The 19,521-nt window shown below is 49.8% G+C and overlaps 1 protein-coding gene across 8 annotated transcripts; it reads right to left on the minus strand.

Annotated features, from left to right (window-relative positions):
- Positions 1-556: 556 nt before the first annotated feature.
- NECTIN4 (nectin cell adhesion molecule 4) lies at positions 557-18,861 on the minus strand. 8 transcript variants are annotated; one of them, XM_079131710.1, is made up of 10 exons: positions 18,362-18,853; positions 9,792-9,944; positions 8,987-9,346; positions 7,045-7,335; positions 5,743-5,863; positions 4,267-4,415; positions 3,848-4,004; positions 3,333-3,408; positions 2,848-2,922; positions 557-2,505 (listed from the first exon to the last, which is right to left on the minus strand). In XM_079131710.1, the coding sequence occupies exons 1-10, from the start codon at positions 18,435-18,437 to the stop codon at positions 2,281-2,283; spliced, it is 1,683 nt and encodes a 560-aa protein (XP_078987836.1). In that variant the 5' UTR covers positions 18,438-18,853; the 3' UTR covers positions 557-2,280. The 8 variants fall into 8 exon arrangements, with proteins under 8 accessions (XP_078987836.1, XP_078987837.1, XP_078987838.1 ...); XM_079131711.1 differs by having other exon boundaries at positions 3,848-4,001; positions 18,362-18,843; XM_079131715.1 differs by having other exon boundaries at positions 2,368-2,505; positions 2,777-2,922; positions 18,362-18,861.
- Positions 18,862-19,521: the final 660 nt, after the last annotated feature.

Raw genomic sequence — 19,521 nt, forward strand, 5'->3', positions numbered from 1 at the left:
ATGAGCAGGTGATTGACACCCCTAGAGACAAGAATCCTTGGGTCCCACGTGGAAACCTGAGGTTTGCCTTGGAGCAAGATAGCTCAGGGCCTGAGAAGTATACCCAGGAGAATTCAGGGGCTCCACTTCTGATAGGCCTATCACCTCAGCCAAGCCACATTATTTCTCTGAGCCTTGACTTTCACACATATGATAATAAAGGGCACAGACTAGATGATCTTTAAATTATCCTTTTATCTCTAAGTCTGTGGAATTCATTTAACTTGGGTTTTAATTTCTTTAGCTGTTAAAAGGGTACACGGCTGTCTCTTTTACACCGCTGTTGTTTTAAATCTCCAATACAATTAAGGTTTTCAAACTAAGACACCAACTCTCCCAGAGGGGTTCTTAGCTTTACTTTCCTATCTGGGGACTCTCGGAGATGGTTGCAGGCCTTGTGTAAGTCATTCTCTGCCCTTTCCCTCCCAGCTACAGGTATCCAGGCTCCTGCCCTACTTGGTACTGAGAAAGAGAGCAAGCAATCAGGGCTTTTATGATTCAAGGGGAAAGACAGGAATCAGACAGAACAGGTTTTTTCTGTTTATTTTAAAACAGAATATTTTATGTACAAATATGCACATATTTACATAAAATGTACAAATTAGGATATCAGATCTTTGGGGTCTACAAAGTCCTGGGCCAACTGGGCTAAGAGGGGCTGGTATTCTCTCCTTTGGTCCAGAAATCCAGCAGAGTTCAGGTCACACAGGCATTAGTTCTCAGTATATTCTCTCTTTTCTCTTCTCTTCTCTTCTCTTCTCTTCTCTTCTCTTCTCTTCTCTTCTCTTCTCTTCTCTTCTCTTCTCTTCTCTTCTCTCTCTCTCTCTCTCTCTCTCTCTCTCTCTCTCTCTCTCTCTCTCTCTCTCTTTTTCCAATGCTAAAGACTGAACCCAGGGTGTTGGGCATGCTAAGCAAGCTACTCTACCACTGAGTCACATTCCTAGCCTTAAATCTTGATATTCTGGTTTGAGGCCAAATAAAAATATACATCTAACCCCAAGTCCCACTCAGAAAAACTACCAAAAGAGCCCTGAATCAATGACCCAGAAACCCCTGGGGAAAGGAGACAGTCTTACCCCTGGCACCTCCTTCCCCTTACCTGAACATCCACCCTCTCCTGTATATATGAACTACCCTCTCTCCCCTACACCAGGATGGAACCAGGAGCCCTTGTCACTAAGGGACCACAAACAACTATGAATACAACAAAAAACAAAATGGGGCTAGGGGAAAAGGTGAGGGGCCGCTGTAGTCAAGGAGACTATCTTGTCCTCCCTTAGCCAGTAGCCACTGGGCTCACATCCCAGTTCCAGATGCCACCAGCCATTAGGTTCCCTCTGGAGGGGCTGCCTAGGTGAAGAAGCCTTAGAAGCACTTTTCGTAATCACAGAAATTAACCCACTGAGTGGGGCCTGAGTGAGGTCCAGCTTTATTGAATTCCTAAGTAGGCTGGCCTCCTAGTAAGCAATCCCAGTAACAAACATGCAAATAAACAAAGAATTTTGTTTTTTTTTTTTCTCTCAATCTCTCTTAAGGAAGCTGGAGTAGTACTCTGAAAGCTCCCTGTGAGTTTATTTACATAAAGTATGTACATGCAGCAGGCCCACAGGCCACCACAGGCCACCAGAGGGCAGAGGGCTTCTTCCGTAATAGTTCAAACCTCTGGCAGACCCCTGGATAGCTGCTTCACACTTGCCCCATAGCTCCCAAGTGGTGGGAACCCAGCTCCCCCACTTCAGAGGCCAGATTCCAGCTCTAGCTATGCCCTCCACCTGTCACCTCCAACCTCTGCATCATTAATACTGCTCTGGGGTCTGAGGAAAATACCTGCATTTGCAGGCAGAGGTCACACACAGTCACACCACACATAAAGCCAAACCTTCACATCATTCCCCACACAGCCACCCAAATCCTGTGGCACACACACCACTGTCCACTTGGACTCCTAACATGATAGCACAACACAAACCATGGACAATCATCCGTCTACTCACAGTGAACTCTCACACAAACACAAACACACATACACACGGTGACCTGTACACACAATGGGAGGGACTCAACCAGTGGAGCCCTCCCAATAAACAGAAGGGTTGGAGGAAAACGGAGCAGTCAGTGGGGTGGGGAGCATCTTCCTCAAGAGATATGGGCATATAAGGAGGACCCCCCCCCCCCCAGATGAGTTAAAATCCCCCATGTCAGCAGAAGGAGCCAGGCCTAGAGGAGGGAGGCAGACCTGGGTCAGACCAGGTGCCCCCGCCCATTGATATAGATGCCATTGCCCGTGGGCTTGGCCCGCAGGGTCCCATTCTCCTGAACAAAATGGTTCATCGCCTGTTTGATGCCTTCATCTCGATCTTCATCTTCCTCTACTCGTGCAGAGCCTGGAGACAGCAATTCCGTCTGTGTTTCAATCTCCCGCACTGTGGTCAGTGTGGAGTAACTGCGGCCCTCTGGCTCTTCACTCTGGAGACCAAGGGCAGAGGTCAAATCAGGAAGCAAAGCAGGGCAGCCAGATACTATGGGGGATGGTTGGGTCACGATGGGGTAAGAGGTCAGGCAAAGCAGGGGTAATGGCTGTCCCACAGGCATAGGGGCTCAGAGATCAGGGCCAGGAATGAATGTTAGGCATGGGGAAGGGGAGAGGGAGAATGAAGGCACAACAGAGATTTGGGGGTGGGCCACATAGGAGCCAGGGCTAAGGTGCGAGGGACTTGTAAGGGGACTGCTGACGCACCACATTCGGGGCCAGGAAAGGGGCCTGAGGAGAGTGGTGGGAACACCGGTCGGTGGGGCCGGGGGCCTCACCATCACAGAGCAGCTACTGTTGTCCTTGAGACTATCAGGGTGGCCCTCGGCTCTCAGCCCTACACTCTCCTCCGGCTGCAGGGCCCAGACATGGGGGAGGAGTTAAAAGAGCTCAGCCTCCTCTCCTCAGCCTTTTCACCACCTGTCCTCCACCAGTCTCCTCCCTAATCACCTTTCCCCCAGCCCCACAGGTCCATTCTCTCTCTGACACATCCTCATTCCCCCACTGCCAGCCAGCCTCACCCTGGACCCAGCACTGATGGTAGAGTCCCAGAGCAACCCCCAGGCCAGTGGTGAAAGGGGCCTTCCAAGGAGTCTTCCCAGTTTCAAAGCAGTGACACCCCCCAACCTCACTCACAGCCCAACCCCTGCTAAGTCACAGCCAGACCTGGTGGAGGACTGTGCCCCTGGTCTGCATAGAGACTCAGACACAAGCAAGCCCAGTGTGGCCACACCTTATGTATACACCCCACTTTGGCACACACCTGGCTCCTGGGGTCCGTATGATGAGAATGTAGCCTCCGAATGGAGTTCTCCCTGGTCAGGGTCAGCTCCTCCTCACTGGGAAAGACACCTCCTTGTCAGGAACTGAGGGTAGCTGCAGGCCTCCCAAGGCAAGCCTAGCCTAGGGTGTCTACGTGAGACAGGGCTGCAGGGTATGGGTGCCGTGACAGCCCTGCAAGTATGAGTGTGTGGCTGCAGGTGGCAGTGTAGCTGCAGAGCATGTGTGCCTGTGCCTGAGCAAGTGCACATAGTTGGTGCTACCCAGGCATATGTCTCTGATCTTCACTCAGGCTGTACGGCTCCCACCATCCAGCTGTGGTCCAGGCCCCAAGCCCCTCTCACCTCCTAAAAGACTCTGTCTACCTCTGGTCCATAAGCTCCCCAGATGTCTGGCTACTCAGTCTCTTCTTTTCCCTCTGTTCTGGCCCACCTCCTGCTTGCTTCCTTTTCTTTCCCCTCTTAGTTCTACCTACCACCAGGGAAAGCCAGTACTCACTATTTCTGGGTCATCTGCTGGGCCTTGCGCCGATGATATCGGGACATGAGTATCACCACCACCACCAGAAGGCAGAACAAGAGGGCGGCGATTACACCCACCACCACCACGGACGCTGACACTAGATCCACCTGTTTCCCTGGGTCCTGAGGGTCTGCTGGAGACAGGCCATTTTCTGAAGGGCATGCCCAGATCCTTGAACCACCCTGGCCCCATTGCCACACCACACCACCCTCATATACTACCATAATTACCCACTCAGCTAGACCCTCTGCAAAAACCATCCAGTCCCCCCAAACAAATACTTTCCCAATTCCTTCTTTTTGTCTTACTTCCTGTTTTCATCCCGCAACCCTCCCCTTGCCCTGGGCCCAGGTCCTTTGTCCCTGTTCTCCAACCACTCCCACCCCCATCCTTACCAAGAATATCCACAGTGACCTGAGAATCCCTCGAGGAAAGCTCATTGCTAACGTGGCAGACATAGATGCCACTATGCTCAGTGGTCAGTGGCGGAAAGCCAAGAGTGTCCCCTTCTGCTCGTACCCCACTGGGCAGAGGCCCATCCAGCCTGGAGGATAGGAAAGCTGAAGGGTGCCTGCTGGGGCGAGCTGAGGCTGCCACCACCCAACGTGTCCAGGCAGCTCTCCACCCCCCTCCCCCATGACGTCACCCAGATCTGCCGGCTGTTCCCACGGTGTCCCGCCCTCCCCTAGGCAGGTCTAGGCAGAGGCCCCTTCTCCCTGCTGCTCAACCTGACCCGGGCATCCCACACACACATTTGGGGAAGATCCACACGCGTGCCATCCCGCATTCTCCCACAGGCGTCAAGTCATCAAACACTGGGTACCAGGCACACATACTGTAAAGTCCACACCACAGGACACTCCACTCCTAGTTGGGCTCAGAGGTACTTGGAAAATGTGACTATGTGCTCCAACACCTGCGATGATGCATGGTGGGTACATAAACCTAGTGCCAGGTACAAGGCATGTATCGCTCATATGCCCCCGTGAGAACATGTCTGTCGTGGTATCACACATGTGTGCACCCTAACTCTTTCTGATTTTCTGGACATCTCAGACCCTGGAAAAGAGCCAAGGACTCTTGAGGGAACTGGTGAAAGTGGGAGAGTGTTTTTGAGGTACTGGCAATATTGTGGCAATGACAGGAATGAGTGTAACATTAACATTAACAGGAATTGGTGTAACATTAGTTACAGTCAGCTGTCTTTTTTGTCTCATGCACTTTATGCCTCACCTAAATTTATAAAATATTAATATTTAATACTATGGGATTGTGTGTGTGTGTTTTCCAGTGCTGGGGATAGAATACAGTATCTCATACATACTAGGCAAGTGTTCTACCACTGAGCTACATCCCTAGCCCTAATACTATGCTGTATTTCACAATTTAAAAGTTAAGAGAAAAAAAGCCAAGAATGTATCCACTTTATTTCCTTCCAATGACCATGTATTCTAGATGCCCTGGGGCAAGCCAATAATATTTGGTGATTTTTTTTTTTTTTTTTTTTTTTTTTTTGTGGAGAGGGGGTACCTGGGATCGAACTCAGGGGCACTCAACCACTAAGCCACATCCCCAGTCCTATTTTGCATATTTATTTAGAGACAGGGTCTCGCTGAGTTGCTTAGTGCTTTGCTTTTGCTGAAGCTGGTTTTGAACTTGAGACCCTCCTGCCTCAGCCTCCTGAGCCTCTGGGATTAAAAGTATGTACCACCATGCCTGGCTCCATGCATATTCTTGTATTGGTCTGCACATGTGCCCTAACTTATCTTGAGTTTGAATATATGATCCCAGCCCATAATGAGCACATCCTGGCCCTGAGAGGGGAGGATCTTAAACCCAAGCTTAGCCCTCTCAAACACCCAGGCTCTTACCGTGTCCAGTTGTATGAGGGAGGAGGCTGCCCTTCACTCAGGCACTTGAGCATAGCTCCTTCTCTGCCAACATGCCACAGCTTTTGGTCCTCAAGGCCCCTCACAGAGGCCTCAGCAAGGACTGGAATGGGAGGTGGGTGGAGAAAGCATGGGAATTATGCCTTTAATCATGTGGTTCCTTGAACAGCCCCACCCCCTGTCCCATCCTGCCTGGAACAGTCTCCCCCTGCTCTTCTCCATCCTACTTATCTGCTGCCAAATCTAGCTGCACTCCACCTGGTCGACAGATCCTGACCACATGGTTCCCTCTCCTAAGCTCAGTCTATATTGGTTTACCTGCATCATGAGCCTATAAATCCCTCAGGTGTCACACTTTTTCTGGATCTCCCTTGGGTGCCTAGCACAGTGCTACTCATTTGCTCAATAAATGCTGTTAGATTCTTTGAAGGTTTAACAATATTACAATCCTAAAATCATAAAATTCATCCCTTCCTTTCTTTCTTTTTTAGTACTGAGGCTTGAACTCAAGGGTGCTCTTCCACTGAACTACATTCTCAGTCCTTTTTTATTTTTTATTTTGAGATGGGTCTTGCTAAGTTGCAGAGGCTGTCCTCAAACTTGTGATCCTCCTGCCTCAGCCTCTGGAGTTGCTATTAGCACAGACATGTGCCCCTGTGCCTGGTTCAATCATTTCTTTAACAAATATTTTTTGAGGACATACTTTGTGCCAAATGTTAGAACAGTTTGAGCTGAAAATGGTCCCTCCCACCTCTGCCCAGAGGCTTGAAGTCTACGGCTGCTAATACAGTCTCTGCTGTTTCCTGAGCTTTCCTATACTCTGAACTCTGAGTGAGATACTTTGCTTCATGGTTGCTAATTTTCATCAAAATCCTATAAAGTTGATATAATTATACTCATTTCACTGATGAAGAAAATGAAGCCTAACAAGATTAAATAACAGCTGGTAAATAGCAGAACAAGAAGAGTTTGTCCCAAATCTGCCTCCAAAACCTAAAATGTATATTTTGCAAAGTGCTTTCAATTCCATGTTTATATTTTATTCTCCCAACAAAGCTGTGAAGCAAGGCAATCTCCTCTGTAAAGATAAGGACACTGAAGTTCAGAGAGGTCTCAGTGATTGACCAAGGTCATCTGGCATTGGACTCCAGGTCTTTTACCTTTTGACTCTCTCACACATTATAGCCAGGCTGGACAGTCTGGAGGGACTTGGGGGTCTCACAGTGTCTCACCAACCCTTTTGTAACCCATGAGGCCTGTCTACCCAAGCATCTAAGTACTCACAAGCCACTTGAAGGGTGTGGGTGATCCTTTGGTCCTGGAGCAAGCCAGGGTGAGACACCACGCAGGTAAGTGGCTGCCCATTCATGCTACGGCTGGGCACCAGATGGAACTCTGAAGTGACAGCAGCAGAGCGAGAGTGCGTGAAGGAGCGGCTGGATGGTGTGCCTTTGACCTCTGTGTCCCAGGACACTTGTGGGGCTGGGCTGCCTTCAGCTGTGCAGGAGGCTGCCAATGTCAGGCCCTGGCCCTCTTCTAGCGGTGGACCAGGAATCAGTGAGGGCAGGGGAGGCACTGTGGATGGGTGAAGGCAGAGTTCATGGGTCTGTACAAGCCTTCTCAGGAAGCCCCAGCCCCAGCCCATCCCATTTCAGTCTTGCACAATTGCAAACTTTAAGCTGCCTTCTCTCTCTTTTTTCCTTCTTCTTCTTTTTTTTTTTTTTTTTTTTCTTTTCTTCCCTGACCCCCACCCCAAGTACAGGGGATTGAACCTAGGGGTGCTCTAGCACTGAACTACATCCCCAGTCCCTTTTTAATTTTTTTTTAAATTTAAGTTGACCAGGCTGGCCTTGAACTCATAATCCCCCTACCCCAGTCTCCCAACTCATTGGAATTATAGGTACATGCCACCACACCTAGCTCTCTATATTTTCTCTTATTTCACTAACAAATACACCAGATAAGTGGTAGAATTTTAAATGACTCTGTATGTTTCTCCATTGTTTGAATTTTTTACAATGAGATGGGTAATTTTTTAAACAAAAACAACGAAGTAATTTTAAAACTAACTAGATATTATCTATCTAATAATAATAATAGCCACCATTTAGTAAGCACTTACTATGTGTCACTTATTATGTTAAACACTTTATAAGTGTTATCTCATTTAATTCTGTCAACCAACCAGTGAGATAGGTATTATCATCCTTATTTTTCAGGTGAGGAAACTAAAGCTCAGATGACCTGGAGACTTACTCCTGGTCATCAGCTCTTAGGTTACAAAGTTTAGATTCACACTCAGATTTTCTACTCCAAGGTTGGAGTTACTAAATTCTACGTGGATAAAAGAAAAACTGTATAAGGACCTTTAATTTTAGCTTCAAAATATTAGCAACCCAAGCATAGAATAGGAAAGATTTAATCTGTCCATAGGTCCAGGTTGACCACAAGTGTCCAAATAGTGAATTAAAAAGCAATTGTGCTATCAGACCACATTCACTGAAGGTTCTTACTGGTTATGCATGGCCATAACATAGCTGGGTCTCTTGTTCACATCTAGGCCTCACATTTTAAAACCATGGAGCCCAGGATGGCAAGGGAGGCTTTGAATCAGTGTCTTTGGTGAAACTGTGGCAGAAACCAGTAAGTGTAGCTTGGAGAAGAGCAGATTTGAGTGGAGCTTAACAAAGGTCCTCAATTCCTTGAAAAACCAGGTGTTAAATTGCTCTAGCAGGCAAAAGTAACACAGAGGGAAATTTCAGGAAGGAAGAACTTCCTGAAAAAATGGATTCTTCCCCAGCTTTGGGAATCATTTGGCAAGAATTTCTGGATTGGGTGGAGGGATAAACAGGATGGTTCTCCCTCACTCCAGAGGATCCTACCTTTTATTCCTGTTCTGCCTCTGCCCTATCCATCACTGGTCCCCACTCCCTGGTAGAGGGGATTGAGTCCAGGGTCCCTCTACATCCCCAGCCCTTTTATTTTTAATTTTGAGTCAGGTCTCACTAAATTGCTTAGATTGGCCTCAAACTTTCAATCCTTCTGCCTCGGTCTTCCAAGTCGTTTAGGATTATAGGTCTGGTCACCAAGCCCAGTCCCATCTGTCTTTGTATTCCCATCTCTGCTCCTGCCTCCAGTTTCTCCCCTCCATGACCCTGAGTGTGGGGTCCTGGTGCCTCTGCACACACATAGCAACCCCCGACCATGCCCAGCCAGAACCCCTTACCCAGCACTCGGAGCCGCAGCCGTGCCTGGAAGCTGCCGGCAGGGAAGGTGCTGAACCGACACTCGTATTCGCCCTCATCCGCTTGCACTGCGTTGCGCAGGAGGACTGAGCCATCTAGGGGGTCCCTTGGGGGCGGTGGTTGTTCCACGCGACCCTCGTAGGCTGAGCCCATGTGTAGCCCATATTTGGAGTTCAGGAGTGCCAGCTCCTGGGCGCCCTCGTTCGCGTCCACCCGAGCCCATGCCACCTGCTCCACCTGCTCGTCCGGATCCCCTCGGTAGAAGCAGGGTAGCTTTGCGTCCTGGCCCAGCACAACAGTCACCAAATCCGTGGTCTCCAGCACACCCGCGGGACACTGGCCTGCAGGGGGCAGACAGGAGCAAACAGGATTAGGGGTGCAGCCAGAGTCAGGGGAACACATTCCTAATGATAATGACAGCCAAAGCAGCAGGAACTCCTGGAGCATTTTATGCTTAGGAAGCACTTTCAGTTCATTACCTCATTAGATCCACAAAACATTCCCAAGAGGTAGGCGTTATTATCGCCATTTAACAGATGAGGAAACTGAGACCCAGAGAGAGGAAGTGACTTGCCTAAGGCCACACAGACAATTTATGGAAGACTCACACCCTCTTGCAGCCTAGGATTGTATCCTGAGCAATTGCAAAGTGGGAGGCTTTAATAGGAACGGAGACCCAGCCCCTGCCTCTGCCCTTGGGGAGCTCATAGTCCTCAGGGAAATGGAATTTGTGCACACAGAAACAGGGAAAGCCACCAACGAACTTTCACAGGAGGCTCAACCTACCAACAGGGTAAAAGTGAATGCTTTCAGGAAGCATGGTGGAGAGCCAAGGCAGGGTCCAGAACCGTTGGTGTCTGGGGTGGAGCAGGTAGGGTGGGAAGGGTTCATCCAGGGAGACCCTTTGGAATTTTTTTTCATGGCTTGAAGATGAGAAACCTGGATTCCCAGAGAGAAGGAGGTATTCCATGTGGGAGGAATGGCATGAACCAAGACTCAGAGGCAAAACTGAGCAAGTCACCAAAGACAGGGCCCAGGTCAGAGGCCCAGAGAGATGAGGTCAGGACAGATACACAGCAATAGGGTCAAACTGGTGAGCCAGAATTAGGACCAGAGATGAAGGACTAGTGTGCACATTGATGGGTAGCAGTATGAAGCACTTGGAGAGGACTTCGGAATCAGATATCCATCATACAAACTTGCAAATAAAGATCTATTCCCAGGGCTGGGGAGATAGCTCAGTCGGTAGAGTGCTTGCCTTGTAAGCACAAGGCCCTGGGTTTGATCCCCAGCACCCAAAAAAAAAAAAAAGATCCATTCCCTACCCACATGAAACCATAGGTCTGTTCAGGAAGAAGAGATACTAATGGAAACATGCCATGATGGTTTCTGATTTGGTGCCCAGTGGTGTGTTGCAGGCCATTTGTATGATGGGGCAGTCACTGTGGGCCTGAGTCATGTGGGAGGGCCTCCCGCATGAACTGCATAGGATTAGCAGGGGAAGACACCTAGAAAGGCATTCTAAGTAAAGGATCAAGGTGAGTGAAGAGGTAGTGGCAAGGCTGGCTGGTTCAGGAAGCAGAGAGGAGAGGACCCAACCTAAGTTAGGGTGTGTGTGTCTTGATCAGGAGTGGAAAATATGGCTGGGGTAGGGTGGGGCTAAATCTCCCAAAACCTTCCATGCCAGGCAAAGGAATTCAAATTTGGTCAAGAGTAGATGGGGAGTCACTGAAGGTTCCTTCACCCATAAGTGGTGCAAGGAAAGTGGTGATGTGCACTTGGAGCAGAGAGTAGGCAAACTGAAGACAGCTGCTGCCCTAGCATGATGTTGCTGGGGCAAGGAAAAGCGGACAGTTCCTGGGGCGAAATTTGACAGGGATTTGATCATTGACTAAAAAGAGAAATGAAGGAGAGGAAAGACTCAAGACAACTGAATTTCCAGAATGAATAACTTATGAAAGAGGCAGGGCCTGGAGAAGCTCATGGTTGGGAAGAAATAAATGTGTGAGTTGTGGAATGAAACATCAAGGGCTGGCTGGGTCAGAGCAGAAGGGTGCTCTGGTGTGGCAAGAGCTCCTTAACTTAGATGTATATTCCAGCAACTCCCAACAAGTTATAGTCCCTGCTTCTGCCCAGCACCCCACACCCTGTTGATCCTCACCTTTGCTCATACTGTACCCCTGCCTGGAATGCCCTCCTCCCTGTGTCTGGTAGCTCCTACTCATCATTGTCTGGAGGACTCCTACTCATGCTTTAAGACTCTGCTTAGGCATCACTTCCTCCTGGAGTCCTCCCTCCCCAACTGTACATCAGGCAGCCTTGGATGCCCTTCCTCTATACTACCCCTAATATTTTGCTTTTGCCCCTGTCATAACACTTTATCCTATAGATTGCATTTTCTGTTTTCTTGTCTGCCTCCCCCACCAGATTGAGCCTCCACACGGCAGAAACTGGATCACACATCACATATGGAAATATATTTTCTGATTTTGTGTTTGGTGGTCTTCATGCCTGCCACATATTTGGTGCTCAATGAAAATTTATTGACTGACCAACTGGATGAATGAGTGAGTGGGAAAATGGATGAGTAAGAGAGAAAGACAGAAAAGGAAAGGGTAGGATGAGGAGGAATGTACAGTCCTTGGTTGGTTCCTGCAAGGAGGGCATTGACATGGCAAACTTGGGGTGAAGGCAGGATAGGCTGGCTATTTGGGTTCACTGCCACAGGGAACACTGCTGGACAAGACAGGAAAAAAGAAGAGAGGCAGACATGGAGGGAGGGAGTGAAGCACTGAGTGGACCAGAGGGTTCCAATGAGGCAGAGGAAGGGTCCTATGGTCCTGCTGGCAGGAGTAGAGGGAGGAAAGATTCTGCTGGGAGTTGGGAGGGCCCAGACCAGACGGGATAGACTTGCAGGGCCAGATACCAGGGCCCTGACCTGCCTAAGCTGATGTAGGTCCCACCCAGCCTAGTCTGGGAGTCCAGCTAACCACCTGCACCCCTCCCAGGCACCTCCTTTCTGGAGCTGGAGAGAGTAGGACTGCAAAAGAAGAACTGGGGGCAGGCTTGGGATAGAGGCTCCCCAGCATACTCTCTGCTTCAAATACTGGTAGCCATGTAGGTCACAGGGATCCCAAGACCTGCCCTATTGAAACACTCAATGTTTTTTTCTTTTCTTTTTTTTTTTTTTTTTTTTTGCGTCTCTGGGGAGAGAACCCAGGGCCTTGTGCTTGCAAGGCAAGCACTCTACCAACTGAGCTATCTCCCCAGCCCACACTCAATGTTTTCTAAAGACCATTTCTGGGACAATGTCAGATGGCATATATCCTTCCCACCCCATAACTGCCAATCATCTGTCCCCTCTTCACTATAAATCTCTCATATTTTCCCTCAAAAAATTACCTTCTAGGGTACAGTACATACATAAGGCCCAGTCCTCCGTGTCCCTTGGACCTGTGAGTCCAGGATCTCCACCCCCAAGGAACAAGTTCAAGTTTTGCAGAATGAAAACACAATGAAACCAGAAAGTCTCTCTGAACTCTCCTGCAGCACCCATTCTCCCATGATCCTAATTCCACTATTTAATAGGAACATCTCAGGCTGAGGCAACTCCCTCCTCCAATTGCCTTCTGTTCATCCCCTAAGCTTCAAGAGAAGAGAAAAGAGAACTTAGGCCCTAGAGTCCTTGTCCTGGGCTTAATGGACCCAGAAGCCCAGGCTCCCAGGCCAGGGCAGGCCAGAACTGCCTCCTCCTCTTCCCCACCCAGTGCCTGCCCGGCGTCAGCATGATGATGTCACCAGACCTAAGGAGACACACCGCCTGCCTGGTGAGGTCACCCTGCGGGCATGTGGTAGCCAGGCCAGGCCAAGCCCACAGACCCTTCTGCTGCAAATTGTTTGCTGAGGCTAGTGGACTCTAGCTAGCTGGGCACTCCTCCCCTTGACCCTCCCCTCCCTGCCTCCCAGGAGCACCAGGACGCTGGTCAGGAGCCTTGGTGACTCAGAAGCCGCCACACAGCAGCAGGCCTAGCCACAGCCACCACCACCTTGCGCAAGGAAGAGAACAGGCCCAACTGGCCAGACGGGATCCCTGCCCTCAGCCTCCCCCACCCCTGGCCAGGCCCCTTCGGGCCTCTTTGGGGCCCTGCCCTTTGTGTACCCCGCCCGCTCCCAGACAGGCCCTCCATTCCTGGCTTGGGCTGGCTGACTGTACCCCACGTTTTGCCTAGGTCCCAACTTTCCTTTCTGTGTGAGGCCTCTGATTGAAGGGGAAACTGAGGCTGGTACCTCACATACTCAACCATAGCAGCATCTTTGGGGAAGAGATCTTTTCTTTATGAGAGGCCTACATTTATCAATATCCTCTGCTGGAACATATAGGGTTACACATAGGGTCTTAGAGGTGGGTCTATGAGAAAGAGGAAATTAAGTATGTGTTTTTGTTTTTTCTTTTCAATACTGGAGATTGAACCCAGGGGCGCTCTACCACTGAGCTACACCCCAATCCTTTTTTATTTGAGACAGGGTCTCTCAAAGTTGCCCAGGCTGACCTCAAACTTACACTTCTACTTCAGCCTCCTGAGTCATTGGGATTATAGCACGCACCACTGCACTTAACTCAGTATGAGTCTTTTGTGTCTGAATATATGGCCTGACCAATCTTTCTATAGAGTTTGCACACCTGTGAAGTTATCTCCTTTCATAAATTTGGGGGTATTTCACACATATATATGTTCATGTCTTATCTTCAAGGGATTATATGTACCTACTTTTCTATGCCCAGAGGGAAGAGTTATGCATTCATGTGCAAGCAAACATGTGCATGCACCATTACATGTGTGTCTCACACCCTCTGTATGCATGGCATGTTTTCTTGTCCTGTGGAACTCTGCACACATAGTAAATATTTTGATGTTGCTTATCTTGGCTTTCACATGTCTGTCTCAGTTGCCCTTGGTCAGTGGTGTGTGATTCTGAGCTTTTCCCTGTGTAACCTGTCTCAAGTGTTGCCCCCCAGCATCCCTTAACCTAAGACTTGAGGATGTATTCCTCTCAGGTTCAAGCTGAAAGTACTCAGAGATGAGGTCACTGCCCCTCTAGGTATTGGGAAATTACCACCAAGCCTTCCCAACAGAACAAAACAAAAGCTCCCTCTCCCTTGTTCCTCAGGTTCCTACTAAAGGGATTCTCACTCTTGTCACCCCCTGGGTGCCCCCAGTACCTCTGGCCCACCAATGAGGCCTCTCCCTGGGAATCTCTTGTCAGGGCTCTGCTGTTGCCACCACCTGAAAAACCAGCTCCAGCTCTAGGCCTGGAGTAACGGCTGTCTAGTGTGGGTTTGGTGAGAAGGGGGGAGATCTGCCTGAGGCTAGAGGGAGGGGTCCAAACTGTCTAGGGTCTCATTCTTCTTTGTTAACTCTTCCCTCCCCTAACCCCACAACAACAGCTTCACCAGAGAGAGCTGGAATATGTGGGTGAGTTAGTAAGAAAAGACCTGTGAGAGAAGTACCAAAGCCCCCCATCCAGGATAGGTGATATAAACAATCCAGCAAGCCACTCTTGGTCCCCCCCCCCCCCCCCCCCCCCCCCCCCCGCATAACCTTGGCCTTGGAGTGCTAAGGAACTTCGAAAACCAGAAGACTCCCGCCCCTTCATCTACCTCCCTCCTTACCCCCATTGTCCTAAGCCCCCTGGCTTAGTGAGAGCTTCCCAACCCCGGGCAAAGTGCCCACCTGCAGATTAGTGTCTGGGGAGGGGGGCACACCAATCACAGAGAGAGAGGAGAACAATGGGGGAGGAAAGGCCTTGAGGCAGCTGTCTCTGGCCCAGACACAGCTCCCAGCACAGATAAGTCCCCTAAACCCCCCCGGAGCCAGAGTCTGAGCCCTGCTGCGTCACCTACAGCCACACTGTGGGTGGGAGACCCAGAATTCAGCTTGTCTCAAACTCCTGAGATCCTTGCCCCCCACCTCTTTCCCCTCCCAACAGTGGCCAGCTCTGCCCCACCCCAACTCACAACCTCAATCCCAGCTCCCAGGACACACCAGTTTTAGAGGAAGTGAAGGGCAGTCAGAAAACTATGGGAAAAGTTCCTGAGGCTGGATGCTCCCGGTGCTGCCTGTTCCAGTAAAAGGGATCCTATCGCAACCACCCTCCCCATAGCCTTCTTCCAGGAGACACAATGGATGGTTCCCCATTTTTAATTTCTCGTTTTAAATTGTTGTAGTTCTAAGTTCGAGGCTAGCCTCAGCAACTTAACAAAACCTCAGCAACTTAATGAGACCCCCATCTCCAAATAAAAAATAAAAAGAACTGGGATACAGTTCAATGGTAAAGCAAACCTGGGTTAAATCTCCAGTACAAAAATAAATAAATAAATAAAGATTTCTGTTACCAGATCTATACCCCAAGTCCCCAAGTCTCCATTTTTCCCTTTCCTCCTCACTCAAGCTTCCCAATTTAACCTCCATCCCTTCTCTCTGCCAGACTTTGTGGTCGGTACAAGGACAAGTTCTGGAGGCCAGAAAGCCCAGGTATTTGCTCCTTGCTGGGTTTACTCTACACAGCAGTTGATCCCCATTCACATTGCCCAGGGGACCCCAGGATTCTGAGGCTGGAAGCTGGAAGATGGAACCATGGATTCTAAGCTCCTCGACACCATTTCTGTGACTGGGGTCTTCTTAGCCCAGCCCTCTTAAACACTAGGGTGGAACCAAGGTCAACAGGGTCAAGGGCTTCCCTGGGATTCTCCCAGTTCTTGCCACTTGGGCGGAGAAGCAAGTTTTCCTTTTGGGCTTCTCTGTGTTTGGGTAGGTCCTACAGAAAAGGGCCTGCCCCCCTCTGTAAACAGGAGTAGAAAAGCAGAGATGGGGCACCTCCCTTTCTAGGAAACTAACAGAGAACTCAACCTATCCCTCTGAAGGCAGGCCTCAGAATTCAAAGAACCATTCATTCTCTGGTCCTACAGGACCCACTTGGTCCAGACAAAAAGGTGGGGACCAGGAGCCTATTGAGGGGTATCTCCCAGATTTGGGCCCCTCAGCACCAGGGCAGGATATGGGGGAAGGAGGAGGGAGGGAACCTCACCCGGAAACTCATCCCATTAAGGAGAGACAAAGAGCTGTGGTGTTGGAGGCGCCTCCCAAACCTGGGCTCCTCTCCCTGTCAGGGGTGGGGCAGAGCCCTGGGGCTCAGAGCTCTAAAGGCCCAGGGGTGGGGGGGCACAAATTTGCAGTAAAGGCTAGGAAAAGTAGTGTCCTAGGGAAAGGTCCTCTAGTAGAGATGCAGCAAGGACCCTTTGCCCCTTCTATTTTCAAATCAGACTTAGCAACTCTTCCAAAACCCCAGCATCCCCAACCCTCCAGCCAGAGGAACAATCACAGAGTCATTGTATTTCCAAACTGGAATATCTACAGAGACCATTCAGCCCTAGCTCTTGGCCCACTGAATTTGAATAGTTGCTCAAAGTTCCTCAGCAGATTGATAGCAGAAATGGTATCGGTACCCAAGGCTTCTGACTTTCCATTCCAAGGATTATTCAGAAACCTGAAGCACTCCAGGCTCTTAGGGCCACTAAGGAGATGTCAACAATAAAAGAGGCAGAATGGGGATGACAATGGAGATGGGAACACCTGCTTTCAGTCTAGGAATAGAGGGGCTGAGTCATCAGCCCTGAGAGCAACCTTTAACCCTGAGCAGGTATAGAAGCAGCAGCAGAGTGGTCTCAAGTACCAGCTTCCTGGGTGACCTTGGAGCCAGGCTTTCCTCTTAAACAGCAGCTCACATCCAGTCACTGCGTGAAGTCAGGGGAAATTTCCCAACTAAATAGGGTTCTCTTTGCTCCCCTTCCCTGGGCTTCTCTTTGAAAGAACATGAAGCTTTGCACCATGGAAAAGGAAGGTAGGGATCATGTCTGATTCACCACTTCATCTAGTACCTCAGCTATACCTAGTATACACTCAATTGTACTATTCTCTAGTGAATGAGGAGTCAGGAGACCAAGATACTAACCCTGGTTATATTTCTAACACTGAGTAATCTTGTAGATCTCACTTGCCTATCTATTTTTCTCAGTTTTCCCATCTGTAAAATGAGGGAGTTGGAGTGGTAGATCTCTTTGATCCTTTCCAAGTTCTGAGACAGCATGACTCCATTCTTTAGGTGTGGGTAGATCCTATAGGAAAGTGCCTGCTAGGTTCCCTGGCCCCAGCAACGAGGCCCCACCCTCTTGCCTGAGCAAGTGAGAAGGGTTGTCTGGAAGTTGAGAATTAAGACACAAGGAAGGGGGCAGCAAGGGTTGGAGCTTAGTATTCTGAGATTGGAGGCTGGGCCAATGACCTTTCCATTATAAGACCAAACCCAGAGCAACCCCCCTACCAATTCAGCTATCCAGGCCTTAGCCTCCCCCAGAGAACATCAGTTGGACCTGGGAATGGGAATCATAGGCAGAGGCTTTTGGACAACTGAGACTCCCTCAGTACTACTCTTAGGGCTGAGGATCCAACTGCCCTCTCCAGATAGGGTCCCATCTTCCCAAGGAAAAGATTTCTCAGTTACCCCTTACCCTAGGAACAGTCTATGGTATCCTGATGTGCACATACATACACTCTCTCCCACTCTGAAGATCATAAACTCTTATAATTTATATCATCTGCATGTATATTACATTTGTATGCTGTGAAAAGCAGCATAAGGCATCTAACTAAGAAAATGGGGGCACAGGAAATGAACAAAAGGAGACTACACCCTATCTAGAAGGTCCCCTATCCTAGAACCCCAACCCTTTAAACAGCCACTGTTGTCACCCTGGCACTAACAGTATGTGTGTCCAGAGAAAGAGAGGGGCCAGAAAGAGAGGCTATCTCATCTTCTCCCCCAACAGACACCCCAGTCCTGGTGCCCTAGAATATCATGGAGATAAGAGAAGGAGAAAGAAATGCTCCATCTACTCTCTGGACCTCAGGCTTCCTGTGCCTGATGATTGCTGAGACCAGCTAAGCCCTGAGTCAGCCCCAGCTTTGGAGGGTAGGTCAAAGTGCCTCCAGAAAGCCCTGGAGTGATCAGGGTCCTCACCATTTCCATCTCCCTGCCCACCTACACTGAGTCACCGTATCTATTCCCCTAGACACAGCTCAGGCCTAGGTAAGGTTTTGGCAGAGGTAATCAGGGACCCCAGACACAGTGACCTCACCAGGAGACAGAGAGTTACATTGGTTTTTCTGGGGGCATTGCTGGCAGCTGGGGATGGGTTCTCCTGCCCCAAGTACAAGGAAAGAGAATGTATATGTGCATGCATGTGTTTGTGTGTGTGTACCTGAGCCAGAAATAAGAGCCCTGATGGGTCAGGTAAGTCCTACCTGTAAATGATGCCAGGAACAGCAGCAACAGCCAAGCTTCAGGCCCCCACATCTCGGCTCCCAGGGACAGGGGCATTGGTTGAAAGGCAGACCTGCCCAGCGATTTTGAAGTTCCACCGAGTTCTCCCTGGGAGCCGGGTCTAGAGCTGGATAAGGCACACAACCCAGAAGGCAGGAAGCTACAAAATCCCCAGGCACTGAAGTACCTGCCTATCCCACTTGGGTCTCCACTAGGGGACCCAGCCCCCTTCTACCCACCTAGCCGTGGTACCCCTGAGAAGCCGTAATCGGGAGCTCAGCGCTCCCCCAGAGCTGCTTCCCACGCCGTGGCCAACAACGATGGCAGAAACCTGGGAACCTGCTCAGCAGGTCAGAACAGGTGCGTCTCCGGGGGCTGGGCCTGGCACGGAGACTCAGCAGCCACCGCCCCCAGGGCCTGGGCTAGCTAATGGGCGCCAGGGAGGAAGGATAGGAGGGAAGAACCTCGGTGGGGGCGGTGGGGTCCCATCTTCAGCTCCGGGCTTTACCTTCGAGTGCGGGGAAGGGACTGCGAAGGGAGGGACTAGGGTGGGGGCACAGACCCAGCCAGGATGAATAGGGGCAAGGCCCTTGTGGTTGAGAAGGAAACCAAGCATCTCACACCCCAGGCAGGCTTGCTGACTGCTGGGGGCAGTTCCCCAAGCTGACAGTTCTCCAAATTGGGCAGTTCCCAAAATTGACAGTTCCCCAAACTCCTCGGGGGGCTCAGCTTTGAAGCCACAGAAACAAAGAAGGCCAGATCAGAGAAGGAGCCTGTCTTGCTAGCCCATGTACTTCATTCTTCAGATGAGAAAACAGGGCCAGAGAAGGGAAGGAACTTGGCAGAAGACACATAACTTAGTATCATGTTTTGCTGAGACACCTTTATCTAATTTGCCCACCCTGAGAGCTAGTTGTGATGGCACCATGCCTATAATCCTAGTGACTTGGAAGACTGAGGCAGGAGGATTCAAAGTTTGAGGCCAGCTTGAGAAACTTGGTGAGACCCTGTCTCAAAATTTAAAAAGGACTGGAGATTTAACTCAATGATAAAGTAACCTGAGTTCAATTCCTGGGGAAGAGTGGGTAGAGAGAGGGATCCCAGAGAAAAAACTTCAGTGGTCCCACTCCTATATGAGAGA

This window comes from Sciurus vulgaris (assembly GCF_902686455.1).
Source record: "Sciurus vulgaris genome assembly, chromosome: 1".
Lineage (NCBI taxonomy): Eukaryota > Metazoa > Chordata > Mammalia > Rodentia > Sciuridae > Sciurus > Sciurus vulgaris.

What these genes read in the sequence shown, in the direction of transcription:
- NECTIN4 (XM_079131710.1), bottom strand. Translation starts at nt 18,437, where the DNA reads ATGCCCCTGTCCCTGGGAGCCGAGATGTGGGGGCCTGAAGCTTGGCTG. An exon ending in GGTCACTGTGGATATTCTTG is followed by an intron (nt 4,005 to 4,266) that starts GTAAGGATGGGG and finishes GCCTGTCTCCAG; the next exon opens with CAGACCCTCAGGACCCAGGG. An exon ending in ATACGGACCCCAGGAGCCAG is followed by an intron (nt 2,923 to 3,332) that starts GTGTGTGCCAAA and finishes TGGGCCCTGCAG; the next exon opens with CCGGAGGAGAGTGTAGGGCT.